The 15,956-nt window shown below is 39.6% G+C and overlaps 1 protein-coding gene across 2 annotated transcripts in view; it reads left to right on the top strand.

Moving 5' to 3' along the window:
- Positions 1-15,956, top strand: part of pex14 (peroxisomal biogenesis factor 14) — a 57,964-nt gene that overhangs the window by 29,263 nt on the left and 12,745 nt on the right. For both annotated transcript variants that reach the window (XM_020704551.2, XM_004070660.4), the window contains exons 4-7: positions 6,524-6,649; positions 9,249-9,334; positions 10,666-10,768; positions 15,003-15,100. In XM_020704551.2, the coding sequence (XP_020560210.1) occupies positions 6,524-6,649; positions 9,249-9,334; positions 10,666-10,768; positions 15,003-15,100 (413 nt within the window). The remainder of the gene's footprint in view (positions 1-6,523; positions 6,650-9,248; positions 9,335-10,665; positions 10,769-15,002; positions 15,101-15,956) is intronic.

Raw genomic sequence — 15,956 nt, 5'->3', positions numbered from 1 at the left:
ATCCAAAATGGTTTGCTCTTACGGCACTTAAAGTCCATGAAATATTTATGATGCTTTATTGCAGATTTATTTTGGAAAATTATTTCCACTGTAGATATAAGCAAGAACTCTTGATTTGCATGAGGACATTGATCATAAAGAGAGCATAGATAGGAGCAATGAAACACCAAGCAGGAAGTATACTTGAGTAAAACAGTAATTCAGCAACGAAGCTGCAAAAACTTCAGCATCACTGTTATTCCATAAGTCATGAAATTGATTAATTTTTTTCTTCTGCTTTCATATAAACATATCAATAAAATAATCAAATTACTACTTTTTCATTCAAAATAATTTTGCTTCATTAACAGCGGTTTTTCCCCCACATTTAGTAAAGGATAAATGAAAGTAATAACAAAAACACATTTTTTTTTAGAATAATAAAAATAAATTCTCAAAATAATGTCATTTTTAATTTTTATTTCTATTTCTCTTTGGGAACTGGTTATCAAAGTGTCTTTTCTGTCTTTAACAAATCCAGAAGAAAGCAACAGTAAAATATGCTTTTGATGCTCTCAGAAATACCAAGTCTTTGTTTTTATTTAAATTAAAGGGCTTTTTTTAAACATAACTCTTTCTAGCCACACATTTTAATTCGTGTTAGCTGTGTAAAGCTATTTAGGATTTTTTTTTAAACTCCAGGAAATGTAGGCTTTTACCCAGACCAATAACCACGAGATATCATTCTTGTTTCCATATCCTGCTTGCACTGTCTTTTCAACCTTTTAACATAGAAACTCAATCATTCCCCACATCCAAGCAGTCACCACAGAAAATGCGTCGGTCTTAATTTCTAATACAGTTTAATGCCATATTTATGTAAATATGCCTGGATTTTACTCTATATTAACAGCCAGAAATGTCAAAGCACACATAAAATGAAACAATACCATCTCCCGGTAGAGTGCAATTTAAATTGGATTCTTCCTGCCAGTGCTTACGCTGGACAGCTGATGAAGGGGAAAATAGGGCCCTCTTTGATTGCATGTTGCAGAATCTTTACGCAATAATCTCGGTCGTGCACATTATTTCCTTGTGCATTTGTGCCCTAATCTACACTGAAGGATGCCTCTCTGCTTTCATCTTTTTTTTTTTTTTTTGTATAAAGAGATCATAATAGTGTGGTTTATTTCAATCTTCATTGGTAAAATAAAATTCTCTGTTTTCCCTCTACACTTACTTTCATGGTATGAATTGGCAATTATGTTCTCAATATTTCCAGCTGCCCTTTTTTAGTCCTCAAAGTCCAATAAACAGTTTGAAATATTGAAACTTTCACTCCAATGTAATTTAAATAAAGATCTTTTTTTCCCCCCCTTTAATCTGTTACAGGGGCGTGAGGAAATGAATTGCATTTTAAATTGTCATCCAACAATCTTAAAGCAATTTCGCTTTGCTTTTTTTTTACCAAAGCTCAAGTGAATTCATTGTGTTTGAGTGAAATATAATGTGCTACACTCTAATCTAGAGAATTATGCTGTCTATGTCTTGTACAATTAACAGATGTAACAGCTGAAGAGCGTTGGGCCCCATTCTGGCAGCATCATTTAGCCCAGACAATTAGCAGTTACACACATAATAACCACAAAAAATCGTATTCTCAGGACAAAGTCAACAACATTTTCCAGCTTTCACTGGGTCACTTTGACCGTGGCCCCTAAACTGACATCACTCAGCAACTCCTTGATTATAATAGTGAACACAGTTTGTTGGGAAAGTAAAGGCCATACATTGTTTTGGTACATTAGAGAACGGCTTGAGAAACGGGCACAACATCTTCTCTGTCAGAAGCACATAAATACTGGCTTCACTTATTGGTTTTTACGCTGTCTTGGTTTGACTTAAATTAATGATGCTAATACATTTCACTGTGAGTAGAGGGCCAGTGATCGGGGGGTCAGGGGGAACACATGTAGTCTTTTTGTCTATTACCATACCTGGTCTGAAGGTAAAGGTAAGGTTCATCATCCCAGATATTAATGGGATGCTGTTTGGAAGTGGGGTTATGTGACTCACCTCTTGGACAAAAATGACAATGACCAAGGCCTGTGGAGAAGGTAAAGGGATTGATGTGGTTATAAATTACTCCACGGCGCCACCTAGCCGAGGCCTTGCCTACTTTGTCATCAGTACAAGGCAATAAAGCAGGGAAATGAGAGCAGAGTCCCCCTTTTAATACATAAATGAATACTCTATGAGAGTGGTCATTATTTAGAGCATGCCATTTTCAAGCAGTTGTACACAACCAAATGACACGTAGAATCTGCCTCACCACTACAAAATGATAAACCGGTATAACTTTTCTTTTTTTCTTTCCCAACCTCGATCTGTTTATGACCCCTGCTATACATTTTCCATACGAATTGTGATGTTCAAATTGTTCGTAATTTTCCACTCAAGGGCAACTTCACAATTCAAGCCTTGGAGGACATTGTAGTAAGGTATCACCTCTTTACACCCCAAAAAATTTTAGTAAGCAATTTTTATAATTGACTGTCCAAGTTAGGTCTTGACCCGTAAAGCCAAGAAGTGCCAGGATTGGAGAAGTAGATTTAATATAAGAGGCTTTCAGCCTCTTTGTCCTTAAAAAAAATGCTCAGAGTAAGGGCCTCTGAAAATAGAGCTGTAAATAACCTGGCGAGCAATGGGTTTTCCTTTAAATAAATACCGATCAGGTTTATGTTGAAAGACAATAGAAAACGTAGCCCAGATATGCAGTTTACAGTATTTATAGCTGTAATATCGCGGTGCCAGCACCGTAATTTCATGCCCCAATGAGAATGGCAAGGTCAAAGCAAATGCTTTGGCAGAGCATCCGCTAATACGGTGACTCATAAACAGGCACTGTGTGTATCAGGTGCACCAAATAATATAGTATAATGAAATACAGAATAGCTTTCCATTATTGTTCTTTTTTTTTATGGTGTCGTCATTAGATGTAATTTATGTTTTAAAAAATTATCTGCACATAGATTGTTTTGAAATGGAGGTTCAGGGGTCATTCCACAGGTTTTTGGACCACATAATAAACTTGTTATCCTTTTTTTGTCTTTTCCCTTTTATATGTAAAACCCTGCTTCACCTTGTTCCTTTTTCTTCTAGATCTAAGCACTCTTTTATTAGCTGAGGTTTTCTCGTCAACACTGAACAGATCAAAGCCCACGACACAACTCCACAAGCTTTATTTTGACTATAAAACAGGAATTTCCATGTGTTTTATTTTTTTATGGTACCAAAAAGGCCTTTGCTGCTTGAACATCAAAGATGTCAACAGTTATTAAGATGTACATATATTAATCTCAATAGCAAATTAGTAGAAAAAAAAAAAAAAGACCAAATTTCAAGGTGAAACACAGTATTTGTTTCCGTTACTACTTTCTGTATGAGAAACAGAGATCACTGCAAGTCTCACTCAATAGTCTGTCACCATGTAGTCTGCTTTAATCAGATGAATCAGGAGTCCGGGGACACGCTATTGCTTATTTGACAATGTAGTGAGTGCACAAACTCAGCACATGGCTCTTAGCACTTCCTGGCACTCAGAATCTGCTGTAGACATCAAGCTGGCTAATTTTTCCCCTCAATTATTCAACTGTTTTCATGGTCATTCCTCTGTCCATTTAAGAGGGTGACGAGATGAATCTCCATCCTGCTGATTGCTAAAGAATTTGGCTTTCTAGCTCCTACTACACGAGACTTTGAAGGTTTCACCATCTTTCGAGTACAGATTTAATCGGCTATCTTGATTGGTCTCCTCATGAATGGATGTTCCAGAAGAATCCAAGATTTGGAATCTCATCCATCCTAAAAAATACGATATGTCCTCTCTATTTTGGTATCATTCAACTTTTAAGTCACTGTTTCCTTGTTTAGGTAAATGACTCAGTAGATTCACTGCATGTTCTTCAAGTATGTATCTTTCCTTTTTTACACAACTTGATTAATATCTGAACAAACAGTGAAACCCCATAAGGCCAAGGGCTGAATTGAGATGGAAAAATTACTCCTCTACCCTTTAAAGACCTACTCCAATACAAATTGTCTTTTTGGTGTTTTTGACATGTTCTTGCTACATTTTTCGCATAATAGAGAACATAAATCAAATAATTTAAGCCTCCCTGCCTAATTCTTTATTGTGTTGGATCAGGAGCAGATGAAAACCAGCTTATTGAAAAAGCTCGGGTTTGTGACGCAACTGCCATGGGCGGCCCAAAGTCTCCCTTCTCCATTTCAGATCTGAAACATCCACTTGCAGACAAATAGATCCATTAACATCTTCATTTTAACTGTACGGCTGGATCACTACGATATTGCTCGCTGTTTTTTTCTTCTTTTTTGCTATGCAAATTTTAGCTTAGGCCTGTGAGGTGCTATAAGCTAGCGGGAGAGAGTATAAACAAAGGGTTGATGGGAAATTAGCCGGAGGCTTATATGTCTTGAAAATGACACTTTTTTTTATTTTCGCTCAAAACTGCATACTCGTCATTAAAAACCACTGGGAATGTTTTTACAATAGAAAAATATATACCGCATTTTCCGGACTATAAGCCCCTACTTTTGTCACGAACTTTCGACCCTGCGGCTTATTCAGTGATGCGGCTAATTTATGCTTTTATTTAATGGCCGCCAGGAGCGCTCCGGCAGTCTCAGAGGGGAGACTCCCTGCATAATTCTATGTCCAGCAACAAGCGCGATTGCTTTGACACACACTCAAGCAGCCAAACAGCATGGACCTCACTTCAGCTCTTAGACACTTAAGTAACTTCACTGTTGTGGAAGGTAACTTCTGGCGCACGCACTGCACCGAGGCGCAGAGCCACGTAGAACGCGCATAGGCGCGTGCCGTGCGCGCTTATAAGTCACTGCTGCTCTGTTTTACTGGTATGTTTTTTCAACCAGCCCTGTTATTTCCACATTGCTGCCGTGTTACAGGCGGAAGGAGGGGGAGCTACTCTCGCGTTCCGCTGCAGCTCCCTGCTCCTTAAACACGCAGGCGGTCTCAGCACATATACATCCTCAATCTACAACACAGTATGGCGAACCGGGGGTTAGCCCCGCCTTAAACCCCTAAGACTCATGTGAAGTGAGGAATCTGGATGTGAAGTTTCACACCATAACTGAGGGAGCTGTGAGCTGAAGTGAGGTCCATGCTGTTTGGCAGATGTGGGTGTGTTCAAATAAATAGGCTAAACTACTATTTACTCCTCCCTCTCTGAGACTACTGCTGTCTCTCAGTATTTGGGCCAAGGTAATCAGTGACATATCATTTGATTTGCCATAACATGAGGCTTTTATACAAATGCGGCTTGTGTATGTAAAAAGTGGTTAATCCTCCTTAAGTTGAGTGGGTGAGGCTTGTAATCAGGTGTGCTCTATAGCCCGGTAATTACGGGTAGTTAAAGTGGAACTTAAAGCCAAAGACGATGTATATTTTAAGCCATATAGATTGGTGAGGGGAAGTATGACCAGCTTAATTTTAAAAGATTTAACTGAAAAGAATCTGAATTATTGGTTTTTCTATTGTTGAATAAAAAAGGAGGTTTTCTAAGTGACGTGTTTGAGAAGTACCCTTAAGGAACATATTCTGTAAAGATGAGGGACTTGCAGTGGTAAAGGTGTTGCGTGACTTTAGGCTTTTACTTTGATATGCACATCTGCCACACTTGGTTTAGGGTGAGAAAAAATGTGTGGAAAGTAGCTGTAGTAGCACCTGCAGTTAAGCTTTAGTTAGTGTTTGCTTCAACCACAGGGTCTTCACTTGGTTGAGGAGCATATTATTCAATTAAACAATTTTTAAATAAACTGATTGTATTTTATGTTGATGAGCCATAGTTGTTATTGTTTTCTTTGTTTAAAACCAGGATACTCATTAAAGAAGACCTACAGCAATGGAAGCATATGGTCCCAGAAATAAAAACCCTTTCTAGCCACAAAAGGAGATGTTCTTATTAGTTTTTTTTTCTCCTCCCCTCTGATTCTCCATCAGGGAGCCCTTTGCAATTTAATCATCACTAAAATCATTAAAAAGATCTGAAGATTAAATTATATTGGCATTTGCAAAATTATGTAATACATTTACATTACAATGAAGAAATTAAAATAATGCATTTTCGCTGTCTGGGGTGTATGAAATCTCCACTTGGGAAATATAACTGGAGAAGTGGACAGACCCTTATTTTCTTTGCCTTTGGTGGCAGTTAATAGGCTTGCAGAGTCTCAGATTTCATTGTATGAACTTTTCTGCTCTTTTGATGGATTTCATTGAAAGTCTCAGCGGTGTTTCTGAATTATGAAATGAAAAACGCATTTTTTTGGGTGGTGAGTTGGTGAAATTGAATTAGTTATACTTAAAATATTGGTTGGCAACTAGGGAAGTATTTAAAGTTGCTTAATTTGAAGTAAGGAGCCGTTTAGATTTTCATCTTTATAATCACACACTGCACGTGGTTTGAATGTGCGTAAGACGTCTGTTTGTGGGTTCCAGGCTTGACTGATGAGGAGATCGAGTTGGCCATCCAGCGCTCTGGTAGCACAGAGGAAGTTCTTCCTCAGAATCCTGTGGGGCTCCCACATCCTCCCTATACAACTCTGCTTGCTCCTGCACCACCCAGTGAGTACACACAGCTCTTTTTTCCCCCTAAACACTTGTTCTGTGAATACTTTTGATGTTCATGTGCATTTTCTTATTTAAAAAAAAGCTATTGAATAGAAATTGTTAACTACATTTGTTGCAGTTGATTTCCACTGGTCTTTGAGAGGTCTTCCCTACCATCTGTGTTAAGTAGGACTGTTAAAGGGATAAACCAAAAGGTTTTTGAATCTTATGATCTATCTCATGCAGCCTTGGTATCGTGATTTGCTAGTTTTTCTGAGTTCAGTCAGAGACTATTCTACAGTACAAGCTAAAAAAGGCAGTTTCTTGGAGTGCCACACTGGTAACATCCCACACCAAAACCTGTATCTTTATTACTTCAGGAAGTTGTGAGTGCTGTCCACTGATTTTCCAATGCAGAATGAAGTCTGCGTAATGTTTAACCCATATGACAATGATTCCAGATGTATTCCACCCTCATTTATTACCACACTGTCCTTGACTCCCTCAGCATCTCATGTTTTGTAATGAAAGTGATGTTGATGGGATGGCCATGTAGTTAGGAAGACTTGCAGCTCTCTGTCCATAGTGGGGGGTTTTATATCAAAACGGCTATAAGGGAGCTGCATAATGAGGTGAGAGCGGGGAGTCTTGTATGGGGGGTCATGCCAGAAAGAGGGGGCTACCTCCCTTTGATGTCCTTCTTATGGGTACGGTGCACAGGGACCCGCATCCATCTCTGTCGCAATAATGGATACTCTGATCTCTATTTCCACACAGTAGAAGGACAGGAAGGCCTCCACTGAACCCAATAAATTTGAGAGGAGATTGGAAAAACGGGGGATGGAGACCAGTTAAAAGTGACCAAATAAAAAAAGGAAGATGGCAATGTGGAACTGGTATAGAAAAGGGGAAAGATAGTGGAAGAATGAAAGGTCTGAGAGGAGGGGTAAAAGAGCAAGTGAAAAGCCCTGGTGATGCAGTAAGACATGTTCAGGGTCAACCACCCATTCCAAGGACTCCCAGGCCCTTCAGGTGCATGGTATTCTGGGATAGGTGACAGTCTATCCCAGCTGCAGTTTTGATGAAAACGCAAATTTATGTGGTTATCATGTGGATGCTGAGAGTGATTCAAAATTTTGACTGGAAAGGTTACAGGTTCAGTGAATGCTGCACCAGCAGTAAAACATACCCTTGAAGAAAGAAAAACCAAAACGGCATTCACCTTGAAATGATGCTGCATAGTCCAATATGAATGGGTCTCTCATTTTATTTGCATGTTAAATCAGAAGTTGTAAAGGGCTCTAGATCAATGTCGTTGACTTACTCCAAGCCCCTGAACACATCAAGTTAAAGTTAAAAGTTAACCTTTTAATCTGGCATCAGCAGAGTTCAAAAATACATATTTCCTGTAGACATTTCTTTGGGGGGTGGACAGGAGCACAGACTCGCGATCCCCCAAAGGGGAGTGGGAAAGAGGAACAACACATGAATCGCACTGTACCAAACAGAGGCATGAAGAGCTAAATAAATGATCAAGAATAGAAGAGAGTAAAAGGAGATGAGAATAGAGGACAGAACCCCAGTGCACCATACTTTCTCAAGCTTCTAACTTCTAGCAGCCTACTAGCAACTAATTGTTATTGTAAATTCAAATAAATTGAAATGGGATTCAAACATGTTAGTAGTAAGTTGCATGCATTATGGCACATATAGCAGATGGTAATAATAATGACAATAATAGAAAATCTACATTTTTAGCATAACAATATTAATACAATATAGTATTAATCTAAGCAGGGGGAATGGGCTGCCCAGGCCCGGTTTATGAAACAATCTTCCCTCTGCTTGGATCTGTGGAAGAAATATGTGTAATGGATGTAATGAACATTATAAATATTACCCCAAACTTTCTTACAGTAGGTGAGGTAGGGGGAGCAATATATTAAATATTCTCGGATTACTAGTCTGGCAATAAGCCTGTCCAAAGAGGAATTTTTTAAGACTAACTTTGAATGTAGAAAACTGTGTCGGCTTCGCTTACATGAGCTGGGAGCTTAGTGGTGGTTAAAGGCTCTACCTCCAACTGTACCTTTTACAAATTCTGGGAACCACTGTGAAAGAAGCATTCTGTTTGGTTGGTAAGGCACTATGAGATCTCTAATGTAGGTTATTAAATGGAATTATTGATAACACTATCTGTCTGGAGGAAAGATAAGGATGTTTTATTTGGACAGTATTACTTATACACAGAGGGAAATCAGAGTGTTTTACTAAAATAAGGAGTTGCAGGCTCAAACCTGGGTAGGACTCATCCCCTAGCCTTCCTGTGCAGCTGCTCTGCTGCCAAAGGTAGATGTGTGGTTTTACTGGATAGCTCTCAGAAATGTGTGTGAGCAGGTTCTCAAAAAGAAAAAAAAAAGCTTTGGCTCACTGTCCGGCGCTGCTGCGTGTAAAAATGAATTAATGACTGTATTGTTCTGTCTTTTCTTCACATCATAGTTGCCCTTTATTGTAGCGTAGATGTCACAAATGTATTTTCAGTTCGGTTAGGAAAAAAATAATCAAATACATTTAAGGAATTACTGTTTTTCTTCTATTTTTCCCATTTTTCCAGGTCCAGCAGGTTACAGATGGAGAGACTATGGCGCCCTCACCATCATTATGGCAGGCATGGCGTTTGGCTTTCATCAGCTTTACAAGGCAACTGAAACCATTTTTTTGACTGCTTTTCCATTGCCCTCATATTTACCGTACATTCTTTTTAGAATTCCGCACTTCATGCTTTGCCATTACTTTTCATGACAGCTAAAATAGTAGGCCCCAGTTGATGATGAATTGTTCTACATGAGCTTAAAAGTGGATTTGAATGTCTTTTTTTTACTACAACTACCCCACTTTAAACTCCTCTTTTTAAACTTCCACGTCTCTATTTTCTTTTAAAGTAAAATTTCCGCAACATATCATAGAACCTTGTCTTTTTTAGACAACTTGCAGCCTAAAGATGATCACCCTGGTTTTCATCAGGCCTAGCAGCCCTTGAACATGAGCTCGTGAATGCTTTGTCCCTGGTGGCATTAATCCCATAGTGGTTGTTAGTAGGAGTCTAAACGGCATGTGGAGACCATTACTTTTATTTTAGAGTGGGATAGGAGTTCCAGTAGTAACAGCTCTTGGCCTAGATGACTGGCCCTTTGTAAAAGAAAAAGCGATAAACTAACATGCACATTAATTGATTACTCTGATCCTTTTAGCCTTTTTATGAAGATATTTTCCCACAATTTTTACTCTTTTATTAGCTTTTTTTTTGTTTTGTTTTGTCTTAGGTGACAGACACATAATATTAGCTCACTGTTTACTACATGAAACAGTGTTTGCCTTCCACAAATCACCTGGTAGGTGGGATATCCTGGTGGGACAGCACAGGTTGCTGTCATGTCACTGGAGCGCAGCGCCAGCCGCGCCATATGTCCAAGCTTCTGCCCATACTTTTGTTATGTTGTGGTGCACCTTGTAAACAGCACACTCCCAGCAACCCACTTATTAATTACCACATGTAGACATCCATTTAATCTTTTTCTCTAAAAAGTGTTTATTACTTACACTGCTGTTGATTGTGCTTTCCCAGCTGTAGAGGAAACCCAACAGGCTGGAAGCCAACTAGAAAATGGAAGTGAGTGATTAGGTTATTCACCGTTTAAGCCAGTGTATGTCACATGTTGGTAATTTTAAGGAGCTCTTTCTTCGCCCCTTTAGGAAAAACATGACAAGCGCTTGTTTAAAAAGTGAAATTAGATGCTTACGAACCTATAATCTAAGCAAAAACCTTAAAAACACTCCTGGTCTAACTTTTTGAAGTCTTTGGTGTGGTAATTCACACACATAGTAGTGCAGTTTTGACATTGTGGTGAGTTTCTAATCAACAGTGCCTTTGACCTCACTCTGCCAATTCTAAGTGGTTGTGTCTTTTGCTCATCTTTCGGTCCCTTTCCACTAGAGAGAAGTCTAATATTGTGTCTTGCTTTTAATTGCAGAAATACATCCTTCCTCTCATTATGGGAAGCCGAGAGGACAAGAAGCATCTGCAGAGGATGGAGAGCAACATTGCTGCAATGAGTGGCACGCTGACACAGACAGGTGAAGATTAATATCTTCATCACTTTCTCCCTCCTTAACATTTTCCCTCATTTATCTGTCGCCAAAATCGAGGGGCCCTGCACGTTTTTAACAAATGACGCCGCTGTCATTTCGCTTTAATTTGAAATTGCTTGTTTACTGTCAGGCTCGGGCTCAATTAATTACGTTTCGCTGAAAAGCTCTTAACCTCAGAATATTAATGAGGAGTTGGGAAATGACAACTTTTCTCAACCCCCCACCCATTCCTTCAGACTCTCCCCTTCCATCCGTCTACCCCTGCACCAACCTCACCCCCATCCAAACCTCCATTGCCATCATCATCAGCCACCCGCTCCCCCTTAGGTGGGCAGAAAGTTCATTTTAATTTTGTGTACGAGTTTGTGTGTTTTCGTGTGCAACCCAGCTCTGTGTGGTGTTTGGGCTCAGCACTGGCCCCAGTGTGATTAAGTGCATGGTGACAGGTGCTGCTCCCATGTTGGACAGGTGAGGAATCTCAACCTGGCTGTCAGACAGGGAGAGAGATGCTTTCCTAGCTCTTTGTCAGTGTAATTAAAAATCCAGGGAAGCGTAAATGAGAGAAGCACTCTGAGAAACTTGGGTCTTGTTAGCAGTGGCGTTTTGCACCTGAAACGCAACAACAATCCATGAGAGGGGTGCCTTTACGGGAAGAAAAAAACACACTCTAAAGCAAATAAAGCAAAGGGGAAATTCAATAGTCTGTATTTACTACTTTAAAGATGTCTGAAACTACTTGATCAGGCCCAATTTCCAACCACGTTGGATTGGGACATCCCTTCCTTCTACCAAAATATTCAGTGTCCCTCCTCAGAATGTGTCCAACCATCTCCATCTGGCTCTTCCGGCTTTATCTCTGAAACATCTAATCGAAAATGTTCCGTCTGGTGTAATAATGATTATGTAAAAAGAAAATAACATGTATAATGTAACATTGACAATAGCAGGCTGCCACATGCTGCCTATTGTCATCTGATACACGTAGTTAATACATGTATATTTCCTACTATCTTTAGTCTTTTAAACAATTAAATTACAGAGTTTTTCCTTTTTCAGTGTGAAAGCACAATATGACAAAAATATCTATTAATGTACCAGTTTTTTATACCTCATGTACCAGGCTGTAACACTTTCTACCTGACCAGCACCTTCATAATAATGAAACCTATATTTACCTGTAAAATGACATTGAAAAAAGTTTGTTCACTCATACAGCTTACAGCTATGCTGTTGCTGTTTTGCTAAGAATCAGAGGTGCACAGAGGAAAAGGACGTCAATGCGCTCTGGAGACACTCTGAGGACTATTCAGGGAATACCTTTCTATAGAGATCAATCACTGTTGAGACTTTTACATTGAACACTAGTGACTTTTTTGTATAAAAATGTCCTCTAAGGTTATAAGGAGAAGTTGTGAATCTGCAGCTTTTTTTTTTTTTTTTTTACCAGGGAAAAAAGGAGCAGCTCAGTCACTGAGGATGAACATATACACTGACATGACCAAAAATAACAGATGGAGTCAGATAAAGAGTGTATGTCTGATTCTTTACAGCAAAAAAATACAAAAATTCCATGAAAACTTTTCAATCCTTCCAACCCCTGCTATTGTGTGTCTTAACTGTGGAGTTCTGTGTGCTGGAAAATCCCCTTTCCCTTATAAAGTTGCTGTAGTTTGTTTTCTGTTTTAAACTGGAAAACCGAAAGAGATTAATTTGTGTACAGTATTTGCACTTTTGGCAGAGCAGTTATAAGGTAGGATCCAATTCTGCAAACATCCTTTGATTTCTCACCCTTGAGGAGCCAAATGATCAAAACATGGCAGTTATTTGGTGGGGGGAGGACAGCAACTGTGCGATATGCCATGCAAGGTGTGCCACCCAGAATCTGCTTAACAAATATATGCTCTTTTATGGTCTTTTTTTTTTTTTTCGTAACTATGCAAACACATTTACCCTCATTGGTTCACTGCCCATTCTTGGCCTACTTATCATGTTTTGGAGATTTGCCAGCTTGCACACCCAGTTCTATTTGTCATCAAGAACAGGATTTTAGAATCCTCTCATTTTGTCAGTTAAGATGGAAAGACTTGATAATGGAAGAAAAAAAACAGTTGATCTTTCTTCACTCAGTGTATAAAACTAATTTGCTATGACTACAGTAGCCAAACTGCTATTGTAGTTAATGACTGTTGTAGTTAACAGTTGGGGAGAGAGGTTGCAATTACACTGAGAGTTTTCTCCCCCTGCTTTCCCTTTGTTTCCCCCTCCTTCTCTCTTCAGTGCTGTGAGTAATAGCGACGGACTGCCTCGCTGCTGCCAATTGCTTGAACCCGCTTTTGTTAAAGTTCATGTATTTCTCTAGTGCCAGGCCCAATGAGGTGATGTATCCTTTTGAGAGGGGGACTGCATTAGTCTTTCTCTGCAGCCAGAGCTCAAGAGGGCCTTGAGTCCTATTATGATTTGCCTACAACTTCACAAGACAATTAATGAATGGATCTTGGAACTCCTTCAGTGTGGCCAGGCTGCGATGGAATGTGCGACTGTTTTTGGCACTCTTTGTTGGTGGGAACCATATTGGTGACCAGCTGGCCATTAAAAACAGAGACAGGTCTGGACATATGTAGTATACATTATGGCGAGGTATTTACTGAATAATTTACTGAATACACAATGCACTTCCTCCTCGCAGCAGCTGCAAGCCTCGCACGATAACTTGTCTGGTCCTTCCTCTCGCACAAGCAGATTAGAATCGCCTCCTTCTGATTCATGCCTGGCCAGAAATGTAGACTTTATTAATATTCTTGGCTTTGTGTCTGTAATAGCTCGGAGGAAGAAGTTGTGCATTTCTGTTGACTGCCGGAGTAGCACAAAATCGTCAACATTGTGCAGAGACATGCAAATGGCTGGACTGGGAAGTGTTTGGCTCAAGTGGCTGAAAAAGAAGTGTCAATGGTAATTCACAGACAGCATTACAGGCTGGCTGTGTCCCCCACACATCTGGGAAAGCTGTTTTGTGGTTGGACGTATTTAAGCACTAATAGAGCCACTCGTGATTTTGGGGTGTGCACCCTGTCATAATCTAGAAATGCTTTTTGTAAGTCGTTTTCTGTTCTTTCTTTCTTTTTTTTCATGACCTCAAAAAGACGATTATACACACTCTTTATGGAAAAACTGAAAAGCCAACTCAAATAATTTGCACTATGATCTCGGGCCCCGACCAGATCTCCTGCTCAAACTTGCACTCCCTAAGACTGCACATGAAATGAAAAGATCAAATGTTAAGCACCCCACCCATATTGATACAACTCCACCCATTTAAACACAGGTGTCACTGCAAGAAATTAGACTCTTTGAAGGATCAAATATTTTGTCTGTGTTTTTTTCAAAAGAAACCCTACTCCCAAATGGGCCTCCTCTTTTGTCCCAGCCGGGGGTTAATGTGAGAGGAGGGTTCTCCACATCCAGTCCAGCCGGCTGCAGGCCAGGCTTTTAACCATTGGCCTGACAACATCAGCAGTGGACGGCCACAATATCTGTTGATGTTAATCCTTTTAGGCTTGATTTAACACTTTACATGCCCATGATTTATATGAATGTTTATTGGTTTTCTGTAATATAATCAGCTCAGGGAAACTTAATGCATTGTTTGGTAATACACGTGTGACTGGAAGCAGAGGGCAACAAACTATGCCTGGTGTTATTTGAAATCATACACCTTCGTCCAACACCAACACTTGAACTAATTCAATCTTCAAAGTCAATGGAAAAAGAACAATATTTATTAGGATTAGGAGGGACATTTTGTCTGGCAGCCTCTTCCCAAATAAGAGCCTTGTTTTTTCCTTTGTTGATCGTTTGAGGATTTAAGATGCATTAGACGGCAGTGTCTGGGTGGATAATGGAAGGTTAGAGACTGTTATTTAATTTAAGTTCAGACACAAAAGATTAATACTTCCATCCTATGAGCACCCCCTCCTTCCCTCCCCTAACTCTCAATGCCGCACAACAACAACAGAAAAAACTGCCACTGAAGTTACCCTGTATTAGCTCTGATTACAGTTCTTAAAGGACATCTTTGATCTGTGATACAGGCCTCATCAATTCTGTCGTCTTCTCTGGAGAAAAATAATACCATTACTGAAGTAGCCCTTTGCAATATTCTGTTTTTTTCTGTCTCCTTTTCGAGGAATTTTCATTGATCGTTGTTCTGCTTGTTTTTCAGTCAGCCAGCTTCAGCAAACACTGTCGTCCATCCAGGAGCTCCTGACCCAGCAGCAGCAGAGAATCCAGGAGCTCTCTCAGGAACTTTCTACCGCAAAGGTGGAGTAGCTACCTCGGCAGCTTATGATCCCTCGTTTTGCTGTAGTGCCGTGTACACCCGCGCATGTGTGGCACATTCAAGACCATGCTGAATGTGGCTTCACACAGGTCTGTCGCTACTCGATGCTTGCTCATCTACCTACAGTTGAAAGAGACTTGGTGCAAAATGTCGAAGCGCCGATAATCTCCAGGCTTTTTCCTTCACAGCTCTATTCTGATATAAGAAAGACTTGGTGTCATATAATTATAACCAGGCACAAACCGCAGTTAGTAATTTTTCTTCATGATCGATTTCCAACCGGTTGGCACAGATTTCCAAATCCAAGTCCCTTATTGGTTCAACTGGTTTAACTTTTGATGCACACTCAATTGCAGCTTGTTTTGTATGTAGAGCCCGAAAACTGACTTAAAAAGTCACGTAGCAACACGTGAACACGAGAGTTTTGAACCTCATAACCCGCATTTGCGTGCATTCACGTAGACTTTATATTGATGGTGGTCGCGTTTTTCCAACCCCGTGGTGAACATAGCATAATGCATACATTTTTGGAACACTGTCATTAAATTTTACTCTTTATGACTCTTACAGTTAGACACATTTCAAGCCGTTTCTCTAAACCACGTGATCAGACTTTGTTGCTAAAAAAATTAAAAGCAGTTCTGAAAACCTTAGTAGGATTATTTTAAACATGTTGTTTTTTTGCAGACTACATGTTAGTTTCTTTCTCTTGCTGCTTCTGTGACCTAAAAACCTCACAGCTATAAACCTGAAAGAGTGACAGTGTGATGTTTAGCAAAGAACGTCTCAAAATCAATAAAAACACCTTTTATGTTTGCTTATTGTGTTGGATCAAAA

Source organism: Oryzias latipes, chromosome 7 (genome assembly GCF_053564925.1).
Source record: "Oryzias latipes strain Hd-rR chromosome 7, Olatipes_Hd-rR_3.1".
NCBI lineage: Eukaryota > Metazoa > Chordata > Actinopteri > Beloniformes > Adrianichthyidae > Oryzias > Oryzias latipes.
Note: the sequence above shows the minus strand (reverse complement) of the source record. Positions and strands in the feature narration are given on the sequence as shown.